The sequence below is a fragment of the Moschus berezovskii genome, chromosome 4, assembly GCF_049115385.1.
Source record: "Moschus berezovskii isolate FMDL1 chromosome 4, NW_MosBer_1.0, whole genome shotgun sequence".
In the NCBI taxonomy this organism is placed as follows: Eukaryota; Metazoa; Chordata; class Mammalia; order Artiodactyla; family Moschidae; genus Moschus; species Moschus berezovskii.
The window spans coordinates 93,527,666-93,544,972 of NC_142463.1; the positions used below are offsets into that span (position 1 = coordinate 93,527,666).

General features: G+C 48.1%; 1 protein-coding gene across 5 annotated transcripts in view; it reads right to left on the minus strand.

The window, feature by feature from the left end:
* Positions 1 to 3,360: 3,360 nt before the first annotated feature.
* SYT6 (synaptotagmin 6) overlaps positions 3,361 to 17,307 on the minus strand; it is a 65,612-nt gene continuing 51,665 nt past the window's right edge. For 2 of the 5 annotated variants that reach the window (XM_055402917.2, XM_088834886.1), the window contains exons 4-7: positions 15,465 to 15,585; positions 10,587 to 10,758; positions 9,254 to 9,404; positions 3,361 to 3,432 (exon numbers count right to left, since the gene is read on the minus strand). In XM_055402917.2, the coding sequence (XP_055258892.1) occupies positions 3,361 to 3,432; positions 9,254 to 9,404; positions 10,587 to 10,758; positions 15,465 to 15,585 (516 nt within the window). Of the gene's footprint in view, positions 3,433 to 5,465; positions 5,484 to 9,253; positions 9,405 to 10,586; positions 10,759 to 15,464; positions 15,586 to 17,307 lie in introns of those variants that run through there. The other 3 variants (XM_088834889.1, XM_088834888.1, XM_088834887.1) reach the window with 3 other exon arrangements.

A 17,307-nucleotide genomic window follows, 5' to 3' on the forward strand; every position in this document is an offset into this window, starting at 1 on the left:
CTGGAAATACTGCTCAATAAAAGAAACTTTGCATTTAAAGGGCTTCCCTGATAGCTCAGCTGGTAAAGAATCTGCCTGCAATGCACGAGACCCCAGTTCGATTCCTGAGTCAGGAAGATCCCCTGGAGAAGGGATAGGCTATCCACTCCAGTATTGTTGGGTTTCCTTTGTGGCTCAGCTGGTAAAGAATTCACCTGCAACTCAGGAGAGGTGGATTTGATCCCTGGGTTAGGAAGATCCCCTGGAGAAGGGAAAGGCTACTCCAGTATTCTGGCCTGGAGAATTCCATGGACTGTATAGTTCATGGGGTAAAGAGTCGGACACGACTGACTTTCACTTTTGCATTAAAAAAAAACAAACTGATCTGCAAAAGGCCCTGGTTATCGTGACTTTGGGGCCTCCCAGGTGGCACTAGTGGTAAAGAACTGCCTGCAGGAGACACAGGAGATGCAGGTTCAATCCCTGGGTTGGGAAGATTTCTGGAGGAGGGCATGACAACCTACTCCAGTATTCTTGCCTGATTCACACTGATCACACTCTGTTCTCCAAGAAGGAACTGCTCTAAGGCAGCATCCTCATCTGCCTCCAGGTTTGAAGATGATGGACAGTTGCATGTGCATTTTGAGCTCACTTCTAGAAGGACTCCCTCACATAAACTTCTGGGCTCCTAACCCAGGAAGCCCACTGCCCCCTTCATAGTGGCAGGACTTGCAGCATCTGCCTAATGATTGAAATGGCCATCTTGATGGGATCATTCTAGAGTCAAGAATGATCCCATGGACAGAGGAGCCTGGTGGGCTACAGTCCATGGGGTTGCAAAAGAGTTGGACATGACTGAAGTGACTGAGCACGCATACACATGTCATGACTTCAGCAAAGTTCACATCACCAACCCAAGAAAGATGTTTCTCCTAGCAGAGGAAGATGACAAATGAATCAATTTTGTATGTCATGTCATTCTGCAACTTGTAATCATTGTATTCTCATCTGTGAGGGAGAAAGATCAGGGTAGACAGTGAAATTGGCATAAATTCACACTTTGGGTTGAGTACTGGTCTCCCTTGAGGATGTTGGGGATGGGGTTCCAGAGCTGAGAGCCTCCCTGGGGTGGGCTTCCCAGCCTATAGACATTTATCAAGACTGCTGAAGCAGGAGTGGTAGCAGTTGGTCAGGGTGGTGTGGAGGCTGACCATAAGCTGCTCAGGGAGCAGCTCCAAAGGCACTTCCAAAGGCTCTGGGAGGCTCACTCATGTGAGACAGTTGCTTGGACATAAAAGGAACGTCTAAGAGCAGTAACTCTTACCTGATTCACACTGATCACACTCCCTTCTCCAAGAAGGAACCACTCTAAGGCAGCATCCTCATCTGCCTCCAGGTTTGAAGATGATGGACAGTTGCATGTGCATTTCGAGTTCACTTCTAGAAGGACCCCTTCACATAAATTTCTGGCTCCTTCATTGTTTCGGGACTTGTAGCATCTGCCAAATGATTGAAATGGCCACCTTGATGGGATCATTCTAGAGTCAAGAATGAAGCTCATGGCCCATTGGAAGTCTTTTCACGACCTGGAGTTTTTCCTCACTCTCAAGAGAATCCAGCTGCAAGATGACTTGATTGAGAAGCCTATCAATCACAAGACATTTGGGGAGAAAACCTGTCTTTATATCAGTGCCATATTAGCCCCAGCCTAGAGCTCAGTACAGGGTGAATTCTGGGTTTACCTACATTTTTTAAAGCTGAAAACCTCTTTTGCCACAATATCTTGTTACCTCCTGCCCAATTTGGTCATCTTGAGGATTAGAAGACACTATTCAAAGTTATATCAACACAGAAATCTGATAACTTGACTTAAAACAAGGGTAGCTTTATTGAGTTGCTGCTCCTAAAGCATGTGTCACATATAAAGAGTAAGACACAAGGTGTGTGAACAGTTTTTACATTCTTGACCTTCCATTGTTGAAAGAAGCACTTCTTCAGCAGACCTGCCTCTTGCAAGTTACACACACAGCTCTAGAAAGCCTCTTGCAAGTTACACACACAGCTCTAGAAACTGGCATTTCTCAGCTACACACAGAAGGGAAGACCCACCCGCACATTTACCAGACTGATGGAGCAAATCAACCTAGTTCTAGAGGGTTGGTGGGAAGGCCACTAATTAACTCAACAGAAATGTACGATTACAATACAGAACAGTTCAAACATACTTTTTTTCCTAAACTGAATTTGACCTACAGTAGAGATTTAAAGAAAAAAAAAAATCCTTCACTACCACTGAAACAAACACTGAAATACTTAATAATTCATAGAACTAAAGTTTAAGATGAACATTGTCCCAGAGCCAAGGTGGCTGAAATAGACTTAAGCTGACTTGGTTTCAATCAAGAAGGTACTCTTCATAGAAAGATACACTCCACCTACTGGATTTCAAAACTTCCCATTCAGAAAAGAACATTTTATGTAGGTTTTTCTTTGATCTGTTTAGGCATTTTAAACAGCTGCTTGATACTTCATGGAATTAGAAAGCTATGTATAACACAGAAATCATTCCAGAACATATGTGCTTCCTTTTTTTTTTTTAACAACGAAGGTTATTTTTGAGAACAAAGATTCTGTTTTCAAACAAATGTGGTCATTAACTATGGTGCACCAGAAAACAGATGGCATGTTTTGTTTCAGCAGAACCATTCCTAACGAAAGCGACTCAGCTCCCATGAGGGATCGAGTCACGTTCAATCCAGGAGGAAAGTTCACAAGGATGGGGAGCCAGGAGCCCTGCACAACCAACCAGTTGAAGGTCCACAGATAGCTCTGAGTGCTCGCGATTTCAACATGGGACCAGGAGTCTGCACCTTGGTTTATGTCACATCAACAAAGAGCTTCTAAGAGTCATAAGTCACCTTTGTAAAGGCTCTTGGCCAGATGTGCAGCTTCCCATGGGCCACTGAACAAAGCAGCCATTGCTCATCCTTCTCCTCCGGGGTTATGGAGCTCAGTGGAGACACAAAATTTCAGAAATTCAGACCACCTTCCCACCAAAGACGATTATTTTACATTGTATTTAATAGAACCAACATCTGGGCTCTCCCCTCTTTGTTTTTCTCTTCTTTTCTTCTTGACAGCAGATCCATAAAAAGTGAAAGAACCATGAAAACATCACCTTGGGAGACAGAAAAGACTAGGACAGCTCTGACCACACGACAAGTGTCTCTGCCTTGACTGACACAGGGGCAGCTAAGACTCTGGAGTGAGAGGCGTGCTGCCCCCGCTGCCTGCGGCGCAACACTGTATTTAGACGGTTGAACGACTGCAAAAAGAACGCTGCTGAGTCTCGCCCGTGCAGCCTGGTCGCCGCTGTGCAGCTCATGGTGTCGGAGGTGGTTTCGGAGACGGGCACGAACTCTCGCTGTCGAAGCTGGCGGCTCGGCCTTGCCACTGTGAAGAGGGGGAAAAAGCACTTAGCCAATGCCAAGGGAATGTACATCTCAACTTGCCAGACTCATCTGGCCCATGCACTGAACCCACTTTTCTCCAGCTTTTTGTAAGCTTTTGTGAATTTTGCTGTTAGCCATGCAAAAACAAGGAAAACAGCTTTAGGGCAGGGGGATGAATCGGGAGATTGGGATTGACATATACACACTATTGATATTATGTATAAAATAGACAACTAATGAGAACCTATTATATAGCTCAGGGAACTCTACCCAGTGTTCTGTGGTGACCTAAATGGGAAGGAAATCCAAAAAAGAGGAGATTGTGTATACATATAGCTGATTCACTTTTCTGTACAGCAGAAACAAATACAACAATGTAAAGCTACTATACCTCAATAAAAATTTTAAAAAAAGAAAAAAAGAAAACAGCCCGGAAGACCTGATTTTTAAAAAAAGATTTGCTGTAGAGATAATGAAAGCTTTCTTTAGCGTGTGGAGTGTGTGGATGTGTGTGTTAATGAGGTGCATGACTGGACCATTTCTGAATGCTTCAGCCATTTTTCACACTGAAAATCAGATTCTGTTAGCAGCAGAAGAGGCCGTCTGCAGAGTGTGCCCTTACTGCCAAGAACCCGCAATCATGAATTATTAGCAATTTGTCTGGGAGCTGTTAGTACAGCTAAAACTCTGATCGTGCTTCAGCGCCCGCCTCTCCTCTTCAGTCTCTGCTTCCTGGGGGGCTTTCCATTCGACTTGTGAAGAGGTAGGAGGCAGGAGGAGATGGCGGCTCCCGCCCTTTCGGGTACCCCCACCTGTTCCCCTCTTACCCTCCTGTCTCACAGGCTGCCACCCCTCAGCCCAATTCTCGGCCCTCTGTGAAGACGGTGATACAATGAGGCGTAGTGGAGGGAAGAGAGGACTGAGAGTGGATGACCCGCATTGGTCACTGAGCCCTTCTTTACACTTCAAAGCCAGGCAGAGCTGGAGCAATGCTTTCTGGGCGAGGATCTAACCCTGTGAATATTCTAGACCTGCTGTGTAACTTCAAAGTGAGTCAGTGTCCACTGCATACTCCATCCTTTCTGGGAGCAGAGGAAACACAGGCCAAGGCTCCAGGGAGGGAAGTTAGGCAGGTGGGTGAGATGGCGTTTCTGTCTTTCTTTTCTTTCCAGCTGTACCATGTGGCATGCAAGATCTTAGTTCCCCGACTGGGGATCGAACCCGTGGCCCTTGCAGTGGAAGATCGGAGTCTTAAGCACTGGACCACCAGGGAAGTCCTGAGATGGCCTTTCTGAACCTGAAGCTCAGCCCCTCCTGCTTCTCTCGGGCTTTCTGGGTCTCATGTGGAGTGACGGGGCTGAGGAGAAGCGGACTATGCCTTTGCGCAGTGTGTAGGGGTGGAATGGGGAAGGACAAGGTCCCGCCTCCAACCCCCACCTCACAACACAGCCTTTCTAGACAGAGCTGAGCCACTTCAGAATCAGACATCCCAGGCAGCATCTCCCGTGGGAGCCCACAACACGGAGTTGAGACCCAGGCCTATTGATCACTTTCATGTTCCCAGATTGAAGGAAATCCTCTCTTTCAGTCCCCAGGCTCAGTTCTTCATGGTCCATTTGTACCCCCGGACAGGCCAACCTGCAGATCTTTACAACTAACCAAAAAAGGCTGGTCCAGAGGTATTGACGACCACCATTATGTGACCTGAGCCTGAGCTATCTTAGCATGTGGGACCTAGAGACCGGCTGGGAGATCGCCCTGGCTAACTCTTTCGTTCTTGCAAACAAGAAAACAAAGATGCAGAGGAAGCCAACACAGCCAGTTAGGAGCAGAACTAGGATCTGAAATCAGGTTTACTAACTCCACACTCAGTGTTCCCTCCACTCCATCCTGCAGCCACCTTCCCACCTGGACACACCAGGAGAAGGAGACACATGATGGAATAAGAAACCTAACCTCTTTGGGTCCACACCAGGTACTTACTCCTAACTCCAGGTGGCAGTCTCTCTGCTTGCAGCATCCACGTGAATGAAATCACAACCGAGGGTTTCCCTGGTGAAATATTTTAGATAAATAAATGCCTGGTTGTTGAGCCCACTGTGACTTCTGACTCACGAGTTCTTAACCAGAAGGTGCCAAAAGACGGTTAACAATGCTTTCATTGAATAGACCTTCATTTTAGAAGTTCTATGTTTTTCTGTTACAACCTTTAACGTCACTTTTAACGTCAGTGAAAGGTACACTGCAATTACTGGCTTCTCCCCTGGGTAAGCATGCCACTTAAACAACCTGATGGATAGGCCAGTCCACAGGAGAAAAAATGAAATGGCCACATAGAGTATTTCTTTTTCCCTTTACATAATAGCTCAAAGAGAAGTCACACAGAGCATAACTGTTTATCCAGAACAAATGAAGAAGGCACACTGGCTCCCCTGCCAGCCTCTGATTTTTCTATGAAGATAAACAGAGAGGAGATGGGGTTCACGGACAATGGGAAGGTGAATGATTCCTGGCAGGTTTATTGTGGCGGCTCTGAAATAGCAGAGAACTGGTCCCCAGCACACCAAGGAAGGTGATTAGTCCAGGGTGGCTGCGGTCCAGTGAGATCTTTTATTGTTCTGAAACGGGTCAGGTTCCAACAGATAGGTCCCATCCCTGGCAGGCGGTTTGGATTTGTCCCTTCACAGTAAAACACCTTGGAGAAGATGGCTGGCCAACCTGGGCTCTGTATGTGGTGACAGCGATGACACGCAGCATTGGGCAGGAGTGCTGAGAGGCGAGCGGCCACAGTCACTGCAGGGGAAAGGTTGTTCGCTGCAGCTTAATCAATTTTTATTTATGAAAAAAAATCCCAGCAGGGAAAAATACCTTTTCAGTTAATTTGTTCCCTCAACCTGATTTTAAAACCCCAAACAAGTAAGTATGGTGCCCTCTGTTCTCGTTAATAAAAAAGTAATGATCACAGAGCTTGAAACCCCTCTAAGAATGGTGCAATATAAATACAGTGCTTTCTAGATATGATGCCATTCATCTTCCCAGGGGTGGGAGAATAAGTTTTGTGTTTTTTTTTTAATGTATTATACAAACGGGAGAAACAAGTTCCAGAAGCCAGGTTCTTGCTCAATGTCCAGAACAGGACCAAAAAGTAGACAGGATGTAAACTCTAAGGATGATTGAGATGATAAATATTCAAGTGCAACGCATCACATGAACACAAAAAAGGCTTACTTTATATTATCCTGATGGGTTTTAGATGCATCTTTATAAAGGGACTTCAACTGTGGGTACTAAAAGCATAGGCATGCATTTTTATAAATTTGTACTGAAGAAATCCTAAGTTGCCAAGATGAATGCCATTCTCAGCTTCTTCGTACAGAGACATGATCAGCTGAGCAGAAAACGGAAGGCTGGGGAGTTGGGGAGGGGCAGTCGCAGGAACCTGGTGTGTGAGGTCAATAAAAAAGTAAACCCAAAGGATATGAATCAATTTATTCTTTTCTCGTTTTCCATATACTGTTGCTTTCCCTTTACTGTCTCATCAAATATTCATTTTCAAGGGCTTGGTTCTACTTTATCTTTCTTTTGTAGTCTGGACCAGGGAGTCAGAGTTCTCAAAGAAACAGGACTTGGAATCAATTATTTGGCTTAATTAGGTTGTATTCATTATGGAAAATGATTCTGGGGCTGAGTCCCAGCCCCACTGTACTACCCCGCACCCCTCTTCCGACTCTAGCCACCTCTGACTGGTTACTCCAGTTCATGTGGACAGACTAACCCAGTAACAGCAACGGGTTATTGCATCTTCAAGGGCAGAAAGGTGACACAAGATGTGGGCTCACTCTTCGCCCAGTCATTTTAGGTCAGAGTTTCTTAGAAAAGCTGAGATGGGAAAAGCTCACCCCTTCATTTTACCAACTAGGACACTGAAGGCCAGGTGGGGCAGTGAGGTGCCTGAGACCTCTCAGCTCCCACTCCTTACCCCTGCCTCTGTGCCTTCCTGAACATTTTAGTGTACCTATTCTATCATTAAATATCCTCAAAGGATTTTAAAGGGGGAGGACAGTTGCCATGCCCCATCCCTAGATTGAATAAGCACTGCAGTCAGTGAGGTACTGGCTTCCCACTGGAGGCTCATGTGTAGGTGGAGGCTGATTGTGGGTACCTTACCCACACTTTGCAGAGAGGGCCTTCTGGGAAAGCAGGAGGGCCCAAGAGTTGGCCTCCCTCAATAAAGTTCCAGAGCTGTGGTAAAATCCAGGTAACCAGGAGATGGAAATGTGAGGTTTCATGCTGCTGGAGCACCGAAGAATGGATGCTTTTGAATTGTGGTGCTGGAGAAGACTCTTGAGAGTCCCTTGGACAGCAATGAGATCAAACCAGTCAATCCTAAAGGAAATCAACCCTGAATATTCATTGGAAGGACTGATGCTCCAATACTTTGGCCACCTAATGCAAAGAGCCGACTCATTGGAAAAGACCCTGATGCAGAGAAAGATTGAGGGCAGGAGGGGAAGGGGTGACAGAGGATGAGATGGTTGGATGGTATTACCGATTCAATGGACATGAATTTAGGCAATCTCTGAGAGACGGTGAGGGACAGGTAGGCCTGCAGTCCATGGGGTCGAAAAGAGTTGGACATGACTTGGCAACTGAACAACAACAAATGCTGCTGGAAACAGGCTTGACCACCCTGAGCAAGAAAGGGAGATGGTAGCTCCTCTGCGTTTTCTGCCCACACCTTTTCTGTGTCACAGAACATGGGGAAGGAGTTATTCTGTTTTTAAGGAGACTCTGCTTTTAAGCTGAGGGGCCATGTGGTTTATTTTTTTATTAGTAGATTTTCCAATTTTTATACAGCTCTTGAGACTTCCTGGCTTGAAACCTATTGCTAATAAAATGGGTGAATGATCACCTTGCTTTCTAGGCTATGGACTGGATTCTGAAAGACTGAAAATGAGATTTAAAACTTTCCTCAAAGTTTTAAACTCCTGCCCTTAGGCTTCAACCACCCTAACCCTGTCCCAACCCATTTAAGAAAAAAACAGGCCAAGGGACCATTGAGGTGATAAATGGCAGGATCTTAAACTGGTGGACTTTTGTGGAGGTGAGGCAGATTGTAGGTGTCACTGGAAGGAACATTTTCTTTGCAGTCAAGAAAGAAACAACTAGCTCAGGATTATGCAGCAAGTGGAAAAGGGCCAGGCCTGGAGCCCGTTTCGGGACTTCCAGGCAGTGCTGTGTCCATTACATCTCTGTTAGGACCTGGCTGGAAAGTGGGTCCTTGAAGCCACACTCTCTTCTCCAGCAGAGGGGAGAACCCACATTCATGAGAGCAGAATCCTCTCTCTGGCCAGCTCCATCCACACAGTGAAAACCGCCACAGGATGGCCTGGCTAGAGCCTCAGGGAACTTACTGCTTGGACAGGGGTGGGATTTCCTGCCAGGTTCTGATCTCATCCTCTTGGGGCTCTCTCCGAAAGGGCTGACTTGGCTCAGGGGCTCTGTGAAAGCAGACTAGCCTGGCCTGGCATGGTGAGCAGCTAGCCAGGCTTCCTCCAAGTTTTTATTTTCCGTTTAGAACTCAGGGTCACTTTCAATATACTCCACATCAAAGCCTTCTTGTCAAGTAGGTTCCCACCGTCTTCCTCCATTTCCTTCCAGCCTGTTACACCCTGGGTGAAAAGCATGTGCCCCCCACACCCAGCCACCTCCACCCCCACCAAGGACCCACAAAGGCGAGGTCTCACAGCAGCCGACTGCCATTCTCTAGCCCGCGCTGCCATGCAGCAAACATGCCAAGGGCCAAGCGCGACCTCACCCACCTCTTTGAAGGATTTCTTTACCTCCACCAAGGAGTGCCAGTGTGCGATGGGCTTCCGTGGGTACGCCAGCATCTCGTTCCAGTGGTCCCTTCCCAGGCCTTCAGCGTTGATCCCCACACGACAGACTCCAATGATCTCGTTGTGACCCACTCTAAGGGAGAAACAGAGGGCCTGGCATCAGTGACCAGACATGCTCTCAGAAAGGGAGGTCCTGCAGTCTGGGCCTCAACCCTGCTGGCCTAATTCAGAGTGCTGAGCTCTTTAAACAGATGCTTGGCAGGGCCTCAGGGTGCCAGCTGCAGTAAGACATTCCCTGGCCTCCTTGGATGGACTTTGGACACAGACAGATGAGCAAAAAATTCTAACCTTGTTTGAAATCTCAGGAATGGTGGGCAGATGGCTTGACTTTGGGGAGTGGGCGTTTAAGTCTCTTCTTTTATTTGACTCAGCGAGTGCTTGAGACATCAGCGCTATTTGGAAATAAATCAACCTGCTCTGAGTACCATTTCTCCATACCCAGCAGCTATGATTTGATTTATTCACTCAGCAAGAGCATCAGTCATCACTCACATTTATTCACCAAGCACCTACTATGCCTTGAGAGCTTGTGCTAAAGATCCTGGATTGAGGCTTTACTGCATGTTTTGTTTTTTTTTTCCCCTCCTTCAAGCAAAAATGACAACTGGAGAGAAGGAGGCACAGTGGTTGGAATAGTTGGAGAATCTGTTTGAGTCAGCCTTGACAGGCGAGCAGGATTTGAAAAGTGGAAGAGAAAAAACTCATACAAGGTGAGTGAAGTCAAGTTGGATGGATACCCTGGGTCTAGATCTGGAAGGTCTTAAGAGTTCAGGGGAAGAGCTTGGACAACAGGAGCCATTGATAGTTCTTGAGAAGGGCAGGCCCAAGAACAAAGTGATCTTTCAGGAAGGTGTGGCTGCGTTGAGGCAGGGAGTGATGACGGCAGGGGTCCGTTCGGAGGCTGCACAGCCATCCCCAAGCGGGAGTGGAAGCAGCAGTGGGAATGCAGAGGAGAGGGAGGGGTTCTCAAGGACAGATGCCAGAAGGAGGAACGGGAATAGGCAGGAGTGAATTCAGGGAAATTGATGGGTGGGGAAGCCCCTGATGGCAATGAACACGCTGGGAAGTGAAGCTTGAGCTTCTTTGGAAATCCATGCTCTTCCTCAAACTCTTGTACCTTCCTGGGTGGAGCCAGATTTGAGGCCATTGAGTGCCTGAGTCACATGAACCACAAGGTCCAAGGTCAAAGAGCCCTGCGTTGTATTGGGGTGGGAGTGAGGGGCAGGGAATCATGGCCCCCTGGGACCTTACCTACCGATCATAATCCATAACGGAGATGAGCAGGCTGACTTGGTCCATGTTCTCCGGGGGAATGTCAAAGATGATGGCCTCATTGTAGACGGGGTTGAGGGTGTTCTTCTTTATGGTGGTTTTCTTTTTCTTCAGTCTCCGCCCGTCACAGAGCAGGGACACTTTGACATATGGATCTGTGCCCGTGGGGGCAGCGGGAAGGGAAGGGAGCGTGTTAAGCAGATGTCCTCAAGCACCATGTGTGGCAGAGGGATGGAAGCCCCAGACCTACTGTTGTTCTCAGATGGTATCAGTGGGATGTTAAAATAATTAAACCACCTTGTATTTATGTCGCACACCTGTCTCCATGGATGCTCTGTGCTTCATAAACACAGAGTCTTTAGCGACCTCAGGCTTTCTAGGAGAGTGTTTAATGGACTTTCGCTAATGGGGAAGCTGGCTCCAAATCAGACAGGAAACCTGCGCATGGGTATTCAGTTCATGACCCTAAATCTCAGCTCCATGGTGGCTGGCTGGCTCCAAAGGGTGCTGAAGCTGAACAAAGGCACTCTCCTCCTTTTACCTACTTGGAGGCTTTTCTCTAAGGGGTTCTTGTCAGCATTAGTAACCAGAGGATAAGATGGGTAAAAATAGAATTGATGGCACCCAAGGAGTAGTCACAAGACAGAATAAATGAACATTGACAGTTACAATGCTTGTGGGGTCCTCCCAACCTGACAACAGGATTATGGGTCTCATTGCTCCTTCAAGCTCGTTTCTACCTGGCATCAGGGAGAGGAGGAGTGACCCTGCTCTTGGCCTCCCTGGAAACTATTTCCTGCCCACTCTTGGCAGTGGAGGAGGAGGGAGCCATGACCGGGGGACTGAGTGCCTCAGCCTTCTGGGACTCGGGGTGGCTGGCTGCCATTTCCTTTCTCAGTGTGATCTTGAAATCTCTCCAGCCCTCAAAGAGATGTCTTTTTACTGACCTCCCATGCACCGCCCATCCTTGTCTCTTCTTTAGTTTTCTGAATGGGTATTTCACGGTCAGCTTCCTACCCTGAAATTTTCTGCTCATCCAAGTGAAGTGACACCTATTGTATCTCACCCTGCAGGTGTCTCGGTCACCATCATAATTGTTATTTATGCTGCACAGCTCAAGACACAGGAGGGCAACTCACAGGTAATAACAGCTTTTGAGACACTGATGTGCTGAGACAACTTCTTGCCCAGAAGCCAGGGCTCATGCGACTCTGTCAGGAGGTGCAGGCCCAGCAGCCTGCTCCCTGGCTCCTCATTCACAGGCAAGTGACTCTAACTCCTGGGCACCCAAGTACCCATGAGGACCTTACGCTCCCTGGGGAATCGTTCAGGTGGTGGAAGAGGTGCCCAGCTTTGGGGAAGCTACAGAGAACCTCCACACCTGATCAGAAACTCAAGCCTAAAAGGCAGTTCCATAGTCGCCCAGGCACGCTGCTGACTAACCAACATGATGACAGCAGCTGTGCCCTAGCCATGGGGGTGCTCGGGTTTATGGGGGACCTGGGGAGATCACCAGGTGTTTAACCACCCTGCTGTGTCTGACGATCCATTGGCAAGGTTTCTCTTAGGAAGATGTTCAGTAAAAGGGAAGGAGGAGTTCCTAGAACTGCCGTGAGACAGCTTTCTAGTGTCCTCAGGCTCTGTTCTCTATGGATATGCCCTGGACAGTGTTCAGGCCCAAGCAGACAAGTGGGAAAGTTACTTCCAAGACCTGCTGTTGACATGGCAACCTCTACGCTCCTCAAGTGTGAGCGTGGCCTTGGAGAGTGTCTTCAGACTTGAGGCTGCCAAGGACCGCTCATCCCCTCCCATGCCTATGTCCATACACTCCCACAGCAGAGCAAACGCCCAGGTGGCCAGACTTAGAAATGTTTGACAAAGCCACCTCCCCTGGTGCTGCCAAGTCACTTCAGTTGTGTCCTACTCTTGCGACCGCTATGGACTTTAGTCTGCCAGGCTCCTCTGTCCACGGGATTCTCCAGGCAAGAATCCTGGAGCGAGTTGCCATTTCCTTCTCCAGGGGATCTTCCCAACCCAGAGATAGAATCCTGTCCCCTGGGCCACGAGGCACATGCCTGATGACTAACTGGGAGGTTCTCAGCTTCCTTCCCCACCTCTATTCACTCCTATGAGGCATATCTAATTTATAAAATTCCGTGGGTATTTCCCTTGAAGGAACACATAATCTCACTATCGTCCAAGAAGCTAAACAGAGATAGGACGGTTCCCAGGGTGGTTTGCACTGGGGCAGAAGCTTGAGCTTCTAGTGGAAAGCTGGCTCCAAATGACCTTGAGGTTCTTTCCTCTCCAATAAGCTAGGATGCAGCTGAGGGAGGGGCAAGAAGACCAGCAGTGTGTTTCAGCCTCCTTGTCATGAGGGCCACCATAATTCGGTATTTAGTATATGCCATGCATTGTGCTGAGAGATTTATGTATATCATGTCATTTAAAATGTCAATCCTATAAAATATTTATGATTATCCCCCTTTTATAGATAGAGAATTTGATATTTAAGAGATTAAGAAACTTGCCTAAGATTTCAATTTAGGTCTGGCTCCAAAGTTTACATTTGTAACCACTAGATTCAAAGTAGTACTGACTAGATGTGGCAGAGATGGGTGGGTGTACTCACTCACCATCCTTTTTGGGGATACTGATCCTTATGATTATTTTGTATTGTTTTTTATGGTCATGGTTCCAGTGGATAGGCTTAGGGGATTGATTCATGACTAGTTTAGATCAAGGAGAACAGAAAGATCCTTGGTTTTAGAGGTCAATGTCATATAAATCAAGAACAGGCAATTAATGAGCTCCATGCACCCCTGAGTTTAGTCCAACAGCAAAGCAATCTGGGCTGAGGGCAAACTCAAACTTATCCTCCAAAACAGGAGATCGAGTTTGAGAGACCCCTGGCGTGAATGTCCCAGGTGCATCACCCTTTGACAACGTTACCCATTCATTCATCATTCAATACATCCTTATTTAACGCTTATAATGTTCCATGAACTGTCCCAGACACTCGCTTACATCAGTGAACAAGATGGAAATTGCTAGCAAAACGAAGACCCTTGCATCGTCAGAACCAAGCTGGGATGTAATACCAGATTCCAAATGAAAACAAACAAAATAACCAATTCCAAACCCAGGTAGAAGAGAGAGGCAATCGTGAGAGAGGTTGGAACTTAGCATGAGAAAAATCTCTCACCCCCAACCCTCTGATGTGCAACAACCCACATGATTATCTTGGTGGCCTCGCTATAAGCCCTCTCTCTCTAGCTCATCAACTTAATTACACCAGAGAAGACAGCGTGGGGACTTGGGCAGCTAAATCCTATTTCCTTCAGCAGTTTTGAGAGGCCTCAGTGAATTTCTGTCCCTGCATACACTTATTTTATTAAAATGAAATCTACATTGGTTGCATTTTTGGAGGAAGGCAGCTTGCTGATGCCCAAGAGCCTTGTACATGTGGGAAGAGGTTCTTTAAGCTCCCCACCATGTTCTGATGTGTGGTGGTAGTGTCTGTGGAAGGAAAAGCATCAGGGCAGGCGCTTTCAGGGGCAGCTTTCAGCCTGGAAGGCGTGAGTGATGCACAGAGACGCGGGGGTGGCAGTAGGGGGGAGCTCTGGGAGCAGAGGCATTCAAAGCCGACACAAATACACCTGACTTCAGCATTTCTTGACCACCCTTTCCTGAAACCTCATTTTCCAAAGCCTAATATCTCGTCTTCTTCCAACTGCACCAGGTTGGGTCTGGGCCCAGGTGTGTTCATCTGGATCATCACCTCTTTGCAACTGTGATTATACTAAGGAAATAAAGAATGAAAGGGAAAATCTTCCACACACTCTCAGCCAAGTTCAGAGGCACCTCTGGAGTGGATTTATGTTGTAATCAGAATCTGGAGGAGAGCCTCTTAGGAGGGAGTTTTAGGGAAACAAACCAAGCATCTGCATCTGAGCGTGGCTCAGGCTACTTATTCTACGTGCCTGCTCCTTGGAACGCTCCACCCTCTTTCACTTCTTGGGCTAATTTGAGTCAACTCAGGGCAGAAGGTTCCTGAGACTCTGCTGTTAAATTACAACCCAAAATCCTGCATAATAACAACAACTTGCAGAATTGTGGGAAAGGATCAAACCTCTGACACTGTGTCCAGCCTGCAGGCTCTGAGGCAGCCTCCAAACAAGCATCTCCTCAGTTGCTAGAACAGCACTTGTCTCTCCTGTGGTACCTAGTGGCTCTCCTGGTGCTGAGACAGAGGCCCAGAGCCCTGCAGGAAAACCTCAAATACAAATACACTTTGCTTTTCAGTGATTCTATTCCTCTGACTCACTACAGGGCTGCTGCAGGGCTTCGTGGATCAACAAACACTTAGGACACTCAAACCTGACATAACCCTTGGAAGTCCTGAGGCCTCACACCAACTAGAAAGATTTTTCCTCCTTATTTTTTCCTCCCATTTATTTGCTTCTTATCCTCTCCATCCTCCAAGAGAAAGAATGATTGTAACAGCTAATATCTACTGACTGCTCAGTCGCAGAGCTGGACACGACTGAGCGACTGAACAACAACAGCTGACAGCTTATTAGGTGTCTGGCTTATTTCTAAGCATTTACATGAATTAACTTGTTTATCCTTAAAGCAACCTGTGTAAGGTTTTCTTGTTCTGTTCAGATCAGGAAACCAAAACATGACACCGCAAGGAAATGGCAAAACTGGTATTCAAAGCCAGGCCATTTGCCTGCAGGGCTGTGCTCCAATCGAAGAATATTGGCAATTCCTCCCCTTTCTCTCTGAACATCTCTCCATATCCTAAAATCTGGACTGTGGAGAGGCCATGTGACAAGCACCTGGGTGGGAGAGGTACCTGAGTAGCCTGTGATGTCCATTGCCTTGAGGTTCCGGCATTTGATCACGGTGAGGGTGAGCCTGCCTGCTGTGGGCAGGTAGCAGAGGGAGAACATGATCTCGCCCAAATCCACACTTTCCTGCAAAGAAGCAGACAGGAGGGCAGGTGAGGGCCACACAGCTCCTGTGCAGTCGCAGAGCCACATCGGAGCCCAGGAGAAGCTCTCCGAGGCAGAGTGCTGTAAGGCCGGATGGTCTGGCCTCTGTCCTGGGAGTAACTGGGTATAAAAGGCAGTGATGACGACATTGGCTCTTCAGCAGACACTGTCCTCTTCAACGTTCCTTCTCAGCTCTGATCAGACTCTGGTCCCGGTCCTCTCCCTCCTGCTTTGGCCTCACCTGCCCTACCTGTGCCCTTTGGCTGCAGCCCCTCCAGACCACCAAGCCCTTGGGGGCACAACCCTATTTTCTAGCTTACCCTTCTCGGTCACTTGAGCCCTTGACTCCCCACCCTGCTGGCCTGTGGTCATAACAGTATCCTGTACAAGACCCACTCTGGCCAGCAGGGGTCCCCTCTCCCAGTATATCTGATTCTAGCTCTCAGCTCAGGGATTCTTCATGAGGCCCTCTGCCTTGAAAGCTTCTTTGTGTGCTAAGTCGCTTCAGTTGTGTCCAGTTCTTTGTGACCACATGGACCATAGCCATCAGGCTCCTCTGTCCATGGAATTCTCCAGGCAAGAATACTGGGGTGGGCTGCCATGCCCTCCTGCAGGGGATCTTCCCGACCCAGGGATTGAACCGTCCTCTCTTGAGTCTCCTGCATTGGCAGGCAGGTTCTTTACTGCTAGCGCCACCCGGGAAACCCTGGCAGCTTCCTGGCCTTTGCTGAAACACACCTAGCACTCCAACTTTCAGGCTTGCAAGTGGAAGCACAAGGAATCAGGACCTGCCCAGGACATGGTACTGACCAAGAAGACATACACTTGCCATTCCATGTCTGTGCCAGGTCTTGGATCCACTCTGTCCAGCCTGGAGCATATACCCTGCTGCCTCTCCTGACCCCAGAAGCATCATGACCAGGAATCCCAGAAAGTTTCTGAGCAACAGGGAATAGGAAAACTTCAAAGATGGTAAGCATGTCCAACTGTTGAATTAAACAGCACTCAGCTGGACTGCCTCCTCTTCCTGTTCCCCAGCTGACAGAGGAGGGTGCTATCACTGCAAAATCCCTCTCTCAGGCTCTGAGGCTGATGTGGGGCTCCAGGATATAGAGATGTCTCCTCCTTAAAACCCCCCAGATCCAGGGTGGAAGGAGAAGAGGTCAGGGTTTGGGGTGGCTCTGATTTCAGGCTGGCTGGGGAGGCCTCCTGGAGGAGGTGACTTCAGAGAAACAGAGCAGTCAAGGATTGCGCCAAGATTTTTGTCTCTTCTCTTCACAAAGAACCACCCTCTGCTGGGGACTCTGAGAGACTCCTGACACTTGGCCCCTCCTGCAGAATAATTCCCCCACCCCTTCCAGAGCACGTGGACCAATGCTCTCCTCTAGGTGGCACTATACCCACCCTTTCCCTAGCCTGAAATTTGTCCTTTTTCAACCCACTCCCAAATCAAATCCCAGGAGTAGCAGGTGAATCCACCCAGCTCCATGGACAAGAAGGGGATGGGGGTATTGTGGGCGGGGGTGAGGGGTGGAAGGGTGGTGTCTGGCTGGGGCAGAGCTGGACGCACTGTAGACAGAGCTATCCCACCCCCCTACCCACCACACACACACCCTAGTACATGGCGCCCAGACCAGAACCCACAAACGGCGCCCTGTGAAGCTCTTCTGTGATGGGCATTCCAACCTTTGAGGCTCACAGTGA